At 40.9% G+C, this 17,031-nt stretch overlaps 1 protein-coding gene across 5 annotated transcripts in view; it reads right to left on the bottom strand.

Moving 5' to 3' along the window:
• Positions 1 to 360: 360 nt before the first annotated feature.
• Positions 361 to 17,031, bottom strand: part of Cdkl1 (cyclin dependent kinase like 1) — a 51,928-nt gene continuing 35,257 nt past the window's right edge. For all 5 annotated transcript variants that reach the window (XM_020165022.2, XM_020165021.2, XM_074068013.1 and 2 more), the window contains 7 exons: positions 15,674 to 15,746; positions 12,728 to 12,818; positions 11,961 to 12,161; positions 9,606 to 9,688; positions 6,479 to 6,535; positions 4,018 to 4,170; positions 361 to 2,215 (listed from right to left, as the gene is read on the bottom strand). In XM_020165022.2, the coding sequence (XP_020020611.1) occupies positions 2,108 to 2,215; positions 4,018 to 4,170; positions 6,479 to 6,535; positions 9,606 to 9,688; positions 11,961 to 12,161; positions 12,728 to 12,818; positions 15,674 to 15,746 (766 nt within the window). In that variant the 3' untranslated portion in view covers positions 361 to 2,107. The remainder of the gene's footprint in view (positions 2,216 to 4,017; positions 4,171 to 6,478; positions 6,536 to 9,605; positions 9,689 to 11,960; positions 12,162 to 12,727; positions 12,819 to 15,673; positions 15,747 to 17,031) is intronic.

The following is a 17,031-nucleotide window of genomic DNA, read 5'->3' as shown; positions in this document are numbered from 1 at the left end:
TTTGAACATTAAGCTATTGAATATAAACTTGACTGGAAATAATTTTAAAATAAATATTTTCTATGATACAACTTTCAGGCAGAAAAATCAATTTTAGCTATATTTAGAACTAAGCTTATAGGAAAATATTCATCCATTGTTCATGGGAAAAATGTAAGTAGTTTATAGCTAAATGATACACTATTTATTAATACAATTACCTCTGTCATTTACAAATCAGAAAATAGTAAATCGATAATAAAGACAAGGATACAGAATAGTCTCGTGATACAGTGGTGATTCCATGCTGAAGAAAAGGATTAAACAAATGGTTAAATTGAGAACAAGCATAAATTTAACAGGATTCATTAGAGAAAAAAATGGATTTTTTTCCTCAGGTTTATTTTGTTAATTGTGTGGGGAGACAACTGATTCACCGTGATTTGGTCCCAAACTACTTTTGTATTCTGAATGGTTTTCTGTAAAATTACTGGATGAATTAGCAGTTATAGTCATCTGCCTCGGTCAAATACATTTTCTTGAGTTACAGACAAAAAGACAATTTTAACTATTCACAGAAGTTGAATGTCCTTCCTTGTCATTTAAATCAAAGCTGAATAACAGGAATTTAATAATACTGGAACTGTAATTTAATCCACTATTAGGACTATGCAAGAAACTACATACATTAAAAGGCCTTAAAATATTAAACTGGTTGGGGTAGCCGAAAGTCTTGGAACAGATGACAGAAATTAGTGGATTACTTAGCAGTAAATGAATGGGGCCATGTACTGTCATGAAAAAAACTAACAAGAAGAAAACAAGAACGCAGAAGGAATGTTTTGAAGATACAGTAAAATATAACTTTGAAAATCATGGCTGAGAACTTCTGGGAAATAGCATAGCACATCAAGCCGAAATGGTGTTGAGTTATAAGAAACAGACATGGACTTTATATTGCCCTGTGTCTAGGGGACAAGGAACAAAAAGTAGTAAGCCAAATCAAAGCTAATTATATGTCATTTAAGTCTCACAGAGCTAGAAATCCTCAATGTAATTCTGAATGTCTTAGTTGTTGGGACAGTATACATACATACATACAAAAGTGTGTGTGCATGTGTGTGTAGACAGACATGTATTACATATGTACTATAAAAACATGCTTCAGGAAGAGCATCAGTTAATAGTACAGCATCTTTCATTGACACAAGTACAAGTTCACAAGCAGTTCCTACTAAAATCCAGATCACCATTTGTAGTTCTACAAGGTTGAGACTGAGCTGGAGAAAATGAATTAGAAAATACTAATTATTTTCAGGCTAACAGGTGAAAGCCTGTGAAGCCTGTAGGTCTTACTCTATCTCTTGACCACTTTGATCAGGCTTCTAAGCTTCAAGCCATTGTTGCAAGAGGAATTGGATTAACAGGTGTAGATAAATTGACACTAAATTCATCTTGCCTGTGAAAATGACTAAGATGCATCCTGTACTTAAGGTACACACAAAAGTATAAGTAATGTGTAAACATACGCATAAAAGTATAAAGTATAATAATCCATATGATTTTAGATATGTTGAAAAAGATATTCCAAAAGATGTTTTAAAATTAAAAAATTCAAGAGAGCAAATGGGAAACAGAATTTTAACATTTTGATTTCAAGAACTAAATTTATCCTTAAATATGACATTGGAATAATCTGAAATATTATAGACTGAGATAGACTCCAGGTAACAGATCCAAGGAAATACACAAAGGCATTTTGTAATCCATTCTCACCTGTGGCATGTAGCACAACTGGAGCATAAATCTTTTTGGACATTATCTAATTTTGGAGAGTTATGGGCAGTAGATACAGTTTATATTCTGTCCATATGTTTAGCTGGTGAGCTAAACAAAAACACAAGCAAAACTCCATCAAGTTTGTCCTTTCTATTCTGGACACCATCACCAAGCAGGGAAAACTGAGTCTGGAATTTCCCTTCATATCTTGCCACGTGGCCTCCCAACTACTTGTTTCTGTTTTCTTCTGGTATGTTTACAACACTGTAATTCTTTTCAATCAAATTATAAATTTTATTTTCTTCAGATTATTGACCAATTCTTCCTTTATTGTCAATCTCCGAGCTCCTTAAATGTTTGGGAAATGGTAGTTAAATTTCTTGGTACGACAGTAGTACTTCTTATTATCCAAAGCTGGAAGGATACTGCTGCTAGTTAGCTGAGGTAGGTACTGCAACTGAAAACACAAAACACAGAATTAGGTTCAAAACCCAGCCATGCTTTTTTTATTATTTAGAATACATCAAAAAGAAGTAATTAGATAACTGTGGGCACAGATTTTTTTTTCTTTTTTGGTGGTACTGTGAGTTGAACTCAGAGCCTCATACTGGTTATTTTTGAGATAGAGTCTCGCTTTATGATAGGGCCGGCCTGGACCATGGTCCTCCTGTTTGTGCTTCCCTGCACAGCAGGGACGATAGTTTAAGGCCTGGGCTAGCCTTAAACTTTTATCTTTCCAGTCTCTGCCTCCTGACTAGCTAGGATTACAGATGTGAGCCACCATTCCTGGTGCTCAGAAATACTTTATTTTGCTAACAATTCAGAACCTGAGAGAGGACAAAATGTTTCAGTTTGTTCTTTTTCTTTTAAAGGCTATAGCTCAGTGACAACGTGCTCACCCACATGCTGAAGGTCCTGGGTTCCGTCTCCAGCACTACCAAACAAACGAAACACAACACACACTGAAGAGAATTTAGAGGGCATGAAAAGGAAGGGGGAAATAGATGCACAGGGTTGAGAGCTTCCTGAGACCGTCAGCATGGTTTAAACTGTGCCCTAACAGTAGAGAAAACTGATGCAGAGCACTTAGGCAGTTCCAGAGAATGAATTATTGTCAGTATCAAATGAAAGCACATACCCACATTTTTTGTACTGTACTATTCCAGACTTCAGTGTCTGGAGAGAGGATACTTGAGTATTTTTAAGCTTTTGAATCCTTCTGGACTTAAAAACAATGCACTAGTGAGAGTCCCCTGGTTATTTAGGTAGAAATTTTTCCATCAAGTCTCTGCTCTTGAACACAAAGTAAGGTGGTGGTAACTGTGGGCTGGGGGTGGGGGAAGTCTATTTCTGGCCTGCTTTGCCATCTGGATCATATATGATGGAGAATAAAAATTAAAATTTCCAACTTTAGTAGCTCTGATCTACCTCAAGGGCTTGGCATCATTGATACATTTTCCTAATGAACATCCCACCTCTTCCTCCTCCAAACCTTACACACACTGCCCAGATACCTTCCATACTCAAGGCAGTAGAGACTGCAAATGGAAAGACTAAGGCAAGATAATTCCTAGCTTAGGAAGTACCCAGGCAAATCCAGAAGTGACCAGGAGCAGCCAGCCCATCTTGGCTGTGTTCCAACTATGGTCCATTTTAGTTATTACAGATTTTACCTTCTGATAAGACAATGTAAGGCCATTTAACCACTTTACACTAGTTAGGATTCTTTTCAGGCTCCCAGTGTGCATTTCGGATGTGATTCTCATATTAAACGTGCTGTCTCCTGATGTCACCGCAAGCACTCATAACTGGTTTTACCCCAGCCAACTCTGACAATTAAAGCTCCAGGGAGGAAAATGGCTCCTTGTTTGCATAAACCTAGAATGTTAATGGTTACAGTAAATGATAAAGAACTGCATGGGATAAACCTGGTTTTATTTTCCAATGTGCAACAGGTGCTTGTTCAGCTGCACTCGCACCAATGTACCTGGCCAAGAGCTGTGCTTGTGCCCTGGCTCCTGTGTGCAGCAGGAAACTGCAGGCTAAGGCCATCTTTAGGATCTGAGAGGAAGGGAACTCAGGAGGCAGATGTCTCGTGGGCCCTGTGACCTGCCTCCTAGTACCAGAATAAGGGTACTGGACTGCAAGCCATAATCGTTACTCTCGAGTCTAGATTCCAGCACAGCACATGTGGCAGGTATGAGATCACTTGAAACTTGTAACCTTGGGTGTTTCTGCAAAACAGTGTGCCATTTTTACCCCAGGCAGGTGCTTTCGGCTCTGTCTTAGGGTCTTCCTCGTTGGTTTGTCATGTTCTCTTGTCAGATCTACTTCTCTGATGCTGTCAAAATATGGCTGCTGTAGCAGCTCTTCACACGTCAGTCTCTCGGCAGGGTCCATGTGGAGACAGCCCTAAAAGTACAGAAAATTCCTTCTTAGAATTGTATTCGTTTACAAAACTTTTTTTTTTTTTTGTGGTACTGAGGTTTGAACTCAGGGCCTACTCCTGGAGCCAGTCCCCTAGCCCTTTTCTGTGATAGTTTTTTTCAAGATAGGGTCTCACGAACTATTTGCCCAGGCTGGCTTGGAACCACAATCCTCCTGATCTTTGCCTCCTGAGTAGCTAGGATTACAGGCATGAGCCACCAGCACCTGGCTTCATTTTTTCTTCTTTGAAAGATTAAACTTTTTAATTAATGTTTTATCTTTTTTAAGTGACATAATCATACATATTTATGGAGTATAATATTCAATACGTATATACAAATGTCATGCTCAAATCAGAGTAATTAGCATTTCTATCTCCTTAAACATTTACATTTTTTTTTGATGGTACTGGGGTTTGAACTCTGGGCCTTATGCTTGTTAGTCAGGCAACTTTTCTACTTAAGCCACACCCCCAGCTCTTTTTGCTTTATGGTCTCGTGTTTTTTGTCTAGCCTGGCCTCAGACTGCTATCCTTCTACCTCTGCCTCCCACATGGATAGGATTATAGGTGTGCAGCACCAATGCCAGCTTGTTTTAAGATAGGATCTCTCTAACTTTTTACCTAGCTAACTTTGAACTGTGATCCTCCCATCTCTGCCTCCCTTGGTGCTGGGATTACAGGCACGTACCACCATACTTGGCCCCCCCAGTATTTACTATTTCTTTGTGTTGGAAACCTTTAACTTCTCTCTTCCAGTTCTTTATAAAATATGTAATAAGTTGTAGTAGAGTATAGTCACCCTATTTATTGTGCTGTAGAACAGAACTTACTCCTCCATCTGAGCTTCAGTATGTTTTATTCAACCTCTGTATCTTCCCTTCCTAGTCTCTAGTGACCACTACTCTACTGTCTACTTCTGTGAAGTCAACTTTTTTATCTTCCACATATGAATGAGAACGTGGGGTATTTAGGAATAAGAAGGCTAACAAGTAGGAAAAGCACACCAATTATGATTTTAGTTCCTTCCATAGTCAGTCCTAAAGGGCCACCCTCACAATAAATAAATAGCAAATTGTTCTCTCCACCTTGTTCTAGTCTCCCCCACCACACACACACCCCAAAGTACTGGGGCTTGAATTCAGGGCCTGGAGCCAATCCACCAGCACTTTTTTGTGAAGGATTTTTTTTGAGATAAGGTTTATCAAATTATTTGTCCAGGCTGGCTTCAAACCATATCCTCCTGATCTCTGCCTCCTTAGTAACTAGGATTACAGGCATGAACCGTGGGCACTCAGCTCATCTTGTTCTGTTCTTGAGGCAACTAGTGCTCTGCTGAGTGGGAGTAGGATATAATTTTGGAGTTCACTTCCATGGCCAACTGAGACAATCCATTTAGCTATCTTATTCTCTTTTGGGTACTTTGTAGAAACACGTGCTTTTATTTAAAAAGAATACTTATACATGGTACAAATAAAATTCATACAGCATACAGCATACAGCAGTCTCCACCACTCTGGGTCTTCCATTCCACTTTTTAGAATCAGCTCCTTTTTTGGGGGGGAAGGGAAGGGTGTATCTTTCCAGAAATAATCCACGTATTACAAACATATATAAGTTTGTATGAGTATTGTACGTAAGGAAAGGCATACATAATTTTGCATCACATTGCATCATTCCTAACTATTTTCTTTGCCATTAATTAAGCTATTGGGCCCATATTTCGATAGATAAATCTCAAAACTACAAGCCCCAAAGAATTGCTTTAATTTTTTTTGTTATAAATGCATTAGTAAATAATTTTTAAATGTATGGGAAATTGACTATAACTCAAAAAATAACTGGTACTGTACCTCATTTTACATAACAACTATATCAACTTTTAAAATCAAAATGTACTAGGGAGTTGGCAATTTATTTTGTTATTTTTTTGGTGGTACTGGAGTTTGAACCTAAGGGACTTGCTAGGCAAGCACTCTACCAATAAGCCACATCCCAATCCTGAGAGTTGGCTGCTTAAAGGATTCTACGGCTATGATTTTTTTTTTTTTAAAGAAAAGGATCCTTTTGTAAAATAAATACCCTGTTGAAATTTCTATTTTGTGTAAATTTAGATTTCTAATACAATGTTAGATTTACTTAAATATAGATATTTTTGCTATAATGGAATATGACCCATCTTAAAAAGTGAAAGGAGACTAATTCTAAAAAGAGCACTTCATTTCATGAATCGAGGTAAGTAATTCAGTGACAACTGCTGTGTGCTTCCTGGTTTATTGGAAGCCATAATTTTACCTTTAAGAGCCCCAAGGCAGGATAAGAGATGTTTGGAAATTTTAACTCCAGAGGTTCCTGTTGAAAAGAAAAAAGGCTTTTAATTTACCACATATATTCAAATTAAGGTTATTTCAAATTAAAATGTTTTTGAGTAGAAGTAGCTTCCTAGCACCTTCCTTGCCTTACTCCCTTTCCCACTCCACTTACCCATAATAACCTCTTTCCGCCTGTTTAAGTTCCTGATCTCCCAGCCTCCAGATTGCTTCCCCAAATTTACTTCGAGCCCAGAAAAAAAAAAAAAAAAAACCCTCCAAATTTACTGCCTAATCACCCCCTTCACTTCCCGAAGGAGGTAGTAAATTATGAAAATTATGAAAAGAAGGTAGTAACTAATGAAAGACAACAATTAAACATGTCTCAAAGCAATTGTTATTTCATTTTTTTTCTGCCTCAATTTATATAACTTGCCTTTCCTAAGAATAATTTTGTGGCACTTTTAATGGCATTGTGAAAAGAGGCACTATCTATTGCGCTTATTGACATTTGATAAAGGGAGCTTCAAAGTGCAGTTTTTCCCTTCGTGTCTCCTCCTTCAAGGGCCTGCTGTCTCCCTGTTCAGCCCACATTCATCAATCTCCCATTGGCCATATAAGGCCATTTTGCGGCAGTCACATGCTGGAGTCAATCAGGAATGACACTGCAAATGGGAGGAATGTTGCTGAATGTCAGGCAAAAAGGCCAGTGAAAGAGATGTCCCACTGACAAAGGCTAACAGGAGGGGAGCTGAGCAAAACAATATGCCTGTGGTGTGCTGCGTGTGGAAAGATGGGACAGAACATGAGCTGCTGGCTGGAGCAACTGGCCAGGCTCCTCTAATGAATTGGTCCCAGTGCTGTGATCAGAGCATAGTGCTATGACAGGGAACCAGCCCCCAACAATTAATTCTCAATGGTGAACCTGCTAATCACTGATAAGACAGGAAGAGCCAACATTCAGCAGGCGGGGAAAAAATCCTAAAGCAGATTTATTAAGACAAAAATCTGAGAGTATTAATACAAAGCCCTTGAGTGGCTGTCTCTCCCCCCCATAACTTAAATAGTTGTCTTTCTGTGTATTGGATGCAAGTGCCCCTGGGGACTGACATGACATTACTGATGTCCAGCCCTGCTGTCTCAGCGACAATGCCTGGGATGAGGCTGGCTGCTTGGCTGTGATGTATCCACCCATCCTACCTGCTGAGCCAGTTTCCCAGCCCCAGAAGCCAGCAGGCCTCCCAGGGCTACTGTCCAGCACAGGGACTACAGCACAGATGTTCCACCAGTGGAGCCCCCACACTGCTTCTTCCTATGTTTCTGTCAACAGGAAATCTCCTGCAGGACAGCCTAGGGAGCCTTGTACTTACAAAGCCAGGCCTGGTTCTGAGGCTATACAGGTAGACAATCAAACAGGAAATTACTAAGGGACACTGGTGCATAACTAGGAATGTCCAGGTCACAGGGGAGCCAGCAGGGTCACCTCCCACATGCCAGGTGGCATCCCTGCCTGTCCCAACATGACCCACTTTTCCTAAGGCTCCTGCTGCAGGACCTGAAGGCGCTGGGTCAAGCCCAGGAGGGTGAGGAAAGAGACAGAAGGCAAGTACAAGGGAAGGTCAGGACTTCCAACTGGAAATGAAGCACCTGGAGGGCTAGTTTCAGTGTGAAAGTACTGTCCTCAGTAAAAATACTGGATTTCACAAACCTTGACTACGCTTTGAAAAAAAAAAAAAAAAAAATTTTTTTTTTTTTTTTTTTTTCAGTGCTGGGGATCAACCCACCCTAGAGTACTAGGTAAGCACTCTACTTCTGAGCTACACTCAGCCCTGAAATGTTTTTGACTAGAAAATACAGGCCTATTGGACATTTTAAAATGTACAAAAGGAAAAAGAATTTTTGAAAAATTACCCCCCAAAATCTCTCCACCAAGAAATACCCACTGTTAAATACATGCAGCTATTTACTTAACAAATGTAAAAAGTTCTACATGATTTCCCAGGTTGCCATATACAAATGTTTGTATATATGTATTGCATATTTTATTACATGTATATTTGAATTATATTAAATTACACATACTGTTTTATAATCACTTCTTTCATTTAACAATATGTGTGGACTCTGTTTTATTTTGGGGGGGCAGTTCTGGGGTGTGAACTTGGGGCTAGTGCTTAGGAGGTAGGTGCTCTTCCACTTGAGCCACTCCCTAACTTTCAAATACGGTCTTGTGTTTTTGTTGGGGCTGGCCTGGATCATGATCCTCCTATTTATGCTTCCTGTGTAGCTAGGATGTCAGGCATATGCCCCCATGCCCAGCATTATTGGTTGAGATGGAGTCTCACTTTTTTGCCTGGGCTAGCCTCAAACCAAAATCCTCCTAATCTCTGCTTCCTGAGTAGCTGGGTTTACATCTGGGTGCTTAAACTACCACATCCAGCCTGTTGTGGACTTTTTCCAGGGGAATATATACCAATCTAATAATGTTTACTAGCTTTGTGATATTTCTGTTGTATGGATGTGCCATAACTTAATCCCCTACTAAGGAAATGATTTGTTCTTTGAGCCCTTTTCTGATGGCTTTATTGGAATAAATTGTTAGAAGTGGGTTAAGGACATAAACATTTAAATTTTTTTAGTCCTTTTAATAAGTGTTTCCCCCACATTAGCCATATATGACAGGTACCACAGTCAACCTAGCTAAGTAAGATCATTGTGGATTTCCCCCTGGTTTGAGGAGTATATGCACAGTACAGCAATTTGGACTATGCTGGGGAAAAGTAGCCGCTTTTCCTGAATGGGTCAATGTCTGGGTTTGCCTAAAAGTCAACTGGGTCTGAGCTATATACATTCAACTGATGATAATGATAAAAGACAGGTACAGCCAGGGCAGGCAGCTCTGTGTTTCCCATCCAACAGGCTGGCTAAACTGTTATCAACAGCCTCTATTTAGCGCTGAAGACAAGATCTTCCTCACCAATTTACTCTCATTTTCTTTCTTACTCTTAGACCAAACTTCCAGTGCAGGTCAAGCCATGGGACTCAGGCAAGTGAGTAACTACCAAACCTAGCTAGCCTCGTCTAAAGAGCTCTCTCCAAAATGGATCACTTACCATGTCCTCAGGGTCTGGGATTTTCACCCCACTGAAGTACTGATTCGTGCTAAACGCTTGTTGGTGCCTAGGAATGAGATCCCCTTTGGACAAGAAGAAAGAGAGGAAGGAGGTTGGTTAGCAAACACTGATCTGTGGTTTCCCTCCATGGAAGTCTGTGTCTACACCCATGAAGGCTGCAGTTTTCTTTCTCCAGTCAGGAGAAGCATCTGAACGCTCAGCCTGTATTGAGCAATACAGAAGACAACAAACTGTGTTGGGCACAGGGGAGGTCAGCAACAGAAGACTGCAATGTTCTTGCTCTCAAGGGCTTATTACGTGTTTGAGGCATCCAAACCAAACAACTCAAGCACATACAAACAAATAATGCCTTTAAAAAAATAACAAAAGTGCAAGAACTGCAAATCAAAATTATATAGCTGAATACTGCTAAGATAAAAATGTATTGGCTTAGCACCTACAACAGTGCTTGACACATAGCAAGTGCTCAATAAATAATTAAAAGTGGGAGGGAAGGGGGACGATTTTCTAGCTAGAAGGAATACATTTCCAAATTGGAACCACCTTTTCTTGTTCCACCAGTTAGCAAGCTCTTGGAAATGCCATTCCTTCTACTGTTAGAAGCACTTAGAGTGTGAGGCATTGAAGCAAAAGGAGCATTTCTCTATTCCAGGGGAGTACACGAAGCTCATTCTACACACACTGCAGCCAAATGAGCTAAAATTGCCCTTCATTACACTGAAAGAGGGACTTTGCTAGAAGAATATTAGAAGGTTCTCAAGAGGCCTTCTCTGGGGCTCAGCCAGGCTGCTTTCCAGAGCAGAGTGGAAAGCAAAAGCCTCAGCCAGGATTCTGCCACTAGACTGGGCTGGAGCTCCTACACCAGGGTATCATGTTGTCTAATCTTACTGAATGGAGAACTCAGCTGCAGACAAAAAAAAAAAAAACTCCTCGCCCTGTTTTGATAAGCAATCAAAGTATAGCCTCTAATGCCTTGCCCTAGACCCCAGTGTCCTAACAGTCTTTCTTCCATCAAAACTGGACAGGTGACCCAGGGAGGGTGTTCTAAAATCACTGGAGGAACCACAGCCAAAGGCAGCTGAGAGACCCCCCTGGAAGGGCTACAAGGTCCCTGCAATGTGCAGATGATAGTGAGGGATAAGTTAAAATATAAGACACGGTCTCATCCTCAGGCACCTTACAGTACTATTGGAAAGATAAAAGTACAGGGCAAATGGGGCATGCTGTGGTACATGCCTGCAATCCTAGCACTCGGGAGGAAAAGGCACAATTCTGAGTTTAAGGTCTGCCTGGGCTCAAAACCAGGACTGGGGATGTAGCTCAGTGGAAAAGCACTTGCCTAGTATGCTCGGGGCCCTGGGTTTGATCCCCAGCACTGAAAAAATTAAAATTAAAATGAATAAAGGTATAAAACAAGACATGGTGACTGCAGATGCTACAAGAGTTTATGGAGGAGGAAAATTTGTAAAAACAATCTCTGCTGCTGCATCTTTTCATCTGGCCTTCATCCTCCCTCTTTCCTCCTCCTCTTCCCTTACCATGTCCTCCAAGGGTAGAGAGAAAGTAATGGGTATTAGGATAAGAAAGCAAGACAGGGAAAGTGAAGAACCAGCCTTTTTTCCTGGCACTTAGATTACAGATCTCCCTGCACAGAGTCTAAATAATCCAAACTAGTGAGACAGGCTGCAGTTAGGGACATCCAAATGACCCACCACAACACAATACAGAGGAAGTCCCTAATCTGAAAGTCTGAAATCCAAAATGTTCCAAAATCTGAAACTTTTTGGGCACCGACTTGATGCCACAAGTAGAACATTCCACACCCTGTCATGTGACAGCCCACTAAAAATATTGTATACAATGACCTTCAAGATATGTGTATTAGATAGGTGTACATGAAACAAATGAATTCCGTGTTTAGACTTGGGACCCACCTCTAAGATATCTCATTAGATATATGCAAGTATCCCAAAGTCTGAAACATTTCTGGTCTCAAGCATTTTGGACAAGAGATACTCAATCTACAAGTGAAATAACCATGAAAGCATTCTGCAAACTGCTAAACCCTTGTGGGAACGTAAGCTTCTACTCTTGCCAGTGTCACTTTTCAGAAATTAACTTGATCCAAGCTATGCTTAAGACAGAATCTCACGTATTCTGGACAATTGGCAAATACTCAATAATTATTCATTGTTTTTATTGAAACAAACATGGACATCTTTAGTAGAGCCATTTCCATGGAACTTCGAAGTTCACCTTTCCTAAATGCAAAAGTAGGAACTTGGCTCTGCACTGTACCAGTTTCCGAAAAAGCGGGACAAAAATGCCACTTACCCAAGGTTTTCCTAATCAGATGGAGCTGGTCCACATCTGACTTTCCTGGCCACAGAGGCTCTCCTGACAGCAGCTCAGCAAAGACACAGCCAACAGCCCACACATCTACTGGGGCACCATACTGCGTGTCCCCCACCAACAGCTCAGGGGAGCGGTACCACCTGGTAGCCACATAGTCTGTGTAGTAGTCACTTGGTCCAGCTGGACAGTAGCAGAACATGGAAAACAAAGAATCAAAACTGGATCGGAAACACCTAAGGAATGAAGATTGTGCCCAAGCTTGTGGCTTGTTGAAATTGCTCTCCTCAATCAATCACTTGGAAATAGAATACTATATTTAAAATTACTGACGCTTAGCCACACCCTAGTCCAATTAAATCGGAAGCCTTCGGGAAGGCCTAGAGCTATTAGTATAGCTCCCCAGATGATTCTAATTTGTGGTCAAGGTTTAAAACCGTGCTTCTGAAATAGCACATCTGAAAAGTATTATTTTAGCAAAAATGGGAAAATACCAAGAGGTAGCATGCTTTTTAATAACCACCTTACTGTGGTATAATTTATACATAGCATACATATCTAAACCACTGTGTTTATACATTTTCAAATTATAATTACATTACAGAATTCTGTAATTATGGACTATAATTTATAGCAAGCTTCTGCCCTACATCTAAGAACACAAGAACAAGCTTTCTCTTTCATCAAAATCCTCTGTCGTATCAAGACTGTTGCCCTTTTTTTACACTTAAGAAAACTTCAGTACTCACTCAAAAGCCGAGCAAATCCGAAGTCGCAAAGCTTAATCACTGAGTGTTTTGAGATGAGGATATTTTCTGGCTTCACATCTCTATGTATGCACTAGTTACAAAATCGAAACAAAATCATTTTTTTAATTTTATGTAGCATAAAGCACAGGAATAAAAATCACATAGCAAATATTGCATAATTGAATAATCATTTGAACCTCTTATTGGATAAAAGCAAAAAACTATCAGCCTAAAATAAATCTAGTTCCATACCTAAATCCTGAATCACCCCCAAATGCCTGAAGGGCCCAAAAGGACCAAGATGACAGGAAAAATGAAAATAGGGGACTCAGATTTAACAAATAAAAATGTAAGACACCTGGTTAAATTTGAACTTTAGATAAACAATTTTTTTCTTTCTTTTTTTTTTTTTTTTGGTGCTGGGGATCAAACCCAGGGCTCTGTGCATGCCAGGCAAGCATTCTATCCCTGAGCTATACTCCCAGCCTCAACAAATAGTTTTTAAGTATGTCTCATGCAGTATTTGGAACATATCTGTACTAAAAAATTATGCTTGTTTATCTGAACTTCAAATTGAACCAGGAGTCAAATGTAATCTGGCAACTCTAGGTGAAAGGGAAAATGGTAAAATACTCTGAGTGAGGCTGCAGGAGTTGGAGCATAAGCAGAATTCACAGCTGAGTTGCTGAGCTGAGAACAGAATGCAGCCGGCCTCCCTGGTAAACAGGACAAGCCCTGGGCCTGCTGAGATAAGCTGGAAGAGGAGGGCGGGAAGCAGGAGCTTGCCAAGAGATCTCCCTCCCTGCTGACATTTGTCCTGACAAGATAAACAGAAGCCTGGAGCAGCCTCTCCCTCTGGAGGGAGTCGCTAGATGTCAGCTCTGTCCCACAACACATCGAGTGCTCTAGGAGTCATAACCACCCCCGGGGATGTGGCCTTCTCCATAATTGACTCAAATCACCTGGTTTCCAGACCACAGCCTACATTCCTCAACAGGGTGAAATTAGACAGAAGAACGCTCGAGACTCTTCACATGACTTTTTAATTAAATGACAATGTTCTTGGCAAAAAACCAAATCAACAACTGAACAATTGCATTCAAAACCCCAGTGGGGTCAAAATACTGTTCAGTGTTCCTAATGGTGGTCCCTTCTCCCAAGGGTTTTCTCTAAGCAGGGGAATGTTGGATTTTTATGTAACTTGAGACCCCTTTGGCCTGCAGCCTCAAACCCTGGGTTATTCTTGACTTTCTAGAATTTGGAGAGGGGACAAGGGTTCCTCTTGGGCCCAACCAGTTCTCACTCCAGAGTACTTTCAGGGCAAGAGATCAGCAGCATTATTTCCCTAGGGTATTTATTATTCTGGAAAATTGGCGGGGGGGGGGGGGAAAGCAACTTTTGAATTATTTTATTGCAATCTATCTGGTCCTCAGTAATGAAATGGCTCTGAGATCTCCACTCTGTCACCACTGGCTTCACCATAGTGCTATAAATGGGTACATCCATGAATATCATGACATATGGTCAGAAGGACTTGCAAGCAAGAATGTGCTCCCATTCTGGTCTGGGAATTCTTTACAAGTCTCTGTACCCTCCCCCACCTGCACATGGAGCCAAACAGAATCTGAGGCTCTCCAGGGAGCTGTGGTATGCACTGTATTTGTCTTCAGTTCCTCAGATCTTCCCCACCAGGCCCTCATATCTCTCTGTCTCTCTGTCTCTCTCTCTCTTCCTTCCTCCCTCTTTCTCTCCCTCCCTCCCTCTCCTTCTCCCCTCATCCTAAAACAGGAGAGTGCTAACCATTGCTCACAGTGACTAGCAATATAAAATGTTCGTGACTCATGCTGTACAATTTTTTATTTTCAGTGTCAGGGACAAAACCCAAAGTCTCATGCATACCAGGTATGTGCTCCACCTCTGAGCTCCACTCCCAGCCCAGACAAGGAGTCTAGCCTTCAACTAATGGAGGCTCAGTAGGGAGAGGTCCTAGCACTTTTTCTGGGAATGCAGTTTCAGAAAAAAGTAATTTGGGACAGACAAAGAAGGTGACTTAGCCCTATAGGCTCAATTGACACTGGCAGTTGATGGGATGACAGATTGCAGTCAAATTCCACTTAGGGCCAAAATGAAGTTTCAAGATTGGAATCTGGATTTTTTGGTTTGGGTTTTGGAGCTGGGGATTGGAATCTTGTGCTTTTCTTTCCTTCTTTGTTTCTTTCTTTTCTTTTTATTTATTAGCATATGTTAGTTGTACAGGGGATTCTTTCTTTTCCTCTTCCCTTCTTTCCTCCCTCCCTTCCTTCCTTCCTTCCTTCCTTTTTTTTTTTTTTTTTCCCCAAGCACTGGGGATCAAACCCAGGACCTTGTGCCTGCTAGGTAGGGCTCACTACCACTGACTTACACCCCAGCCAGAAATCTGGTTTCTATGAGTGAGGACAGGACAATACTGTGTTGGAGGGAATGGCACATGTAAAGTCATGCCACCTGGGCAACAGTCCACTGTGCCTCCCACCAACTCAGCTGTGGCCATGAGAACCAGGGGCTTGCACTGGGCTGCTTCAGTCAGACTCAGCACTCATCTCACCGAAGCAGGCACTAGCACTCCTCACTGGGCTTGGACTTCAACTACTGCAAGTAACCAGGCATGAGGCATCTGGAATCCCCCTGCCAATTTCCTTTTGGGGATCCCAGTTTAATCTAGACTCCCAGTAAAGGAGGTTCTTTCTACCTTACATTTGAGAAGTTCCTAAATATATGACTAGTTTCTTAAAATCATTTACAAAATACATGTTTTATAAAACCTGGGCAAAAAGGAATAGCTAGTTTGGTCTTTTTAAGCCTCTTATCCCAAGTGGGCTTGTGAAAGTTTGGGTGCAAAATTATACCTAAGAAAGTATACAACTTAAGAACGGTCTTAGATTTTTCAAGGAAGATTGTGAAACTTACATTGTGTTTATGGCAAAAATTTACAGCTTGCAGTGTCTGCCAAGTTATACTCTTCACGAGATGTTCTGGTACCCTAGTAAAAATAAAGAAGCGACACAAACACATTTTTAGGATAGTTATGGAATTCAGCCCAGGAAAAGAAAAAGTAAACCAAGACAGGCTTCAGTATTAAAAAATCCTAGGGGAAACAAAGAGTCATTCCACTGGTCCAAAGTGTGACCAGAACTCAGTTGAATTCTAAGGAGAGTAAGTTAACAAAAATGTGAACCTCTCCTTCTACATGGAGGGACCAGGACAAACCACAGGGACTCCACCAAGTATTCAATACCACTGGGGAATTTGCCTGGAAACCTGAGTTCCATTTGTATAAGGCATTTTTTGTTGGTATAAAACTAATATACATCACAAAAAATGCTACTTATTTTTTCAAGTTGTCCCAAACTGATGGCCTTGAAGCATCTGCCTGTGGTCTACTGTTCCCAACTTTCTTTCCTGACTATATGCTGGTTGAACCAGGACAACCAGAAGCCCCAGCAAGTGCTCTGTGTGAATTAGAAAAAAACACCTCACTGGGGAGCATTTTTTTAAAAATATGGGGTAATGAGTGAAATGGACTACAGAGAGAATGCATTTATTTTCAGACACCCCACCCCCATTTGGATTTATTGTTTTTAATGAATTAAACATTGAACTTTGTTGCTGTGGACCTCAGTCAAAACTAATAAGTAGACCAGGGAGGAACTTCTGAGTAGTTGTGCTAAAGGTGACCACAAAAATTCACTTCTAGCCCCTGGGAGAGGCCACAAGGCCACTGTTGTCACAAGCCAGATGGTCAGGAAATCCTTTCAAGCAGATCAGAGGATGCTTAAACAGAGAGTGGGACACCAGGAGGAAATGGAAAGGCCACCTCCAGGAAGAATGGCCAGGATATTTCTGGATCAGGACTATGTCCCTGGACTGAAGGAGCTACTCTTCAAATCCTCTTCCTCCTTCTAGAGGCACGTAGGCACCAGTACTAGAAAAACTCACCTGTCAGGAAGGAAGGCCTAGAAAAATGCAACTAAGTTTCCTCCAGCCTCCACATTTTGTTCCGAAAAAATAGAACACATTTTAAGGAACATTAAAAGTGAATTATAATAGTAAATCACTATTAATGTTGCCCTAAAGCTGAGCACGTTATTACGCAATTCTCAAATGTAGAAACCCTGTTGAAGCTGCAGTGTTGCCTTGGGCTGGCTACTCTCATCACTCCTTTTTACTCATTATCTTCTCTGGAACACAGGAGCCTCAGATTTTAAGATCCCATTTAGCTGCCCATACTCTTAGATGTTAACTGGAGTCACTGCGGGAGAAGAGAT

The sequence above is a fragment of the Castor canadensis genome, chromosome 3, assembly GCF_047511655.1.
Source record: "Castor canadensis chromosome 3, mCasCan1.hap1v2, whole genome shotgun sequence".
Lineage (NCBI taxonomy): Eukaryota > Metazoa > Chordata > Mammalia > Rodentia > Castoridae > Castor > Castor canadensis.
This window is presented reverse-complemented; position numbering and strand designations above follow the sequence as displayed.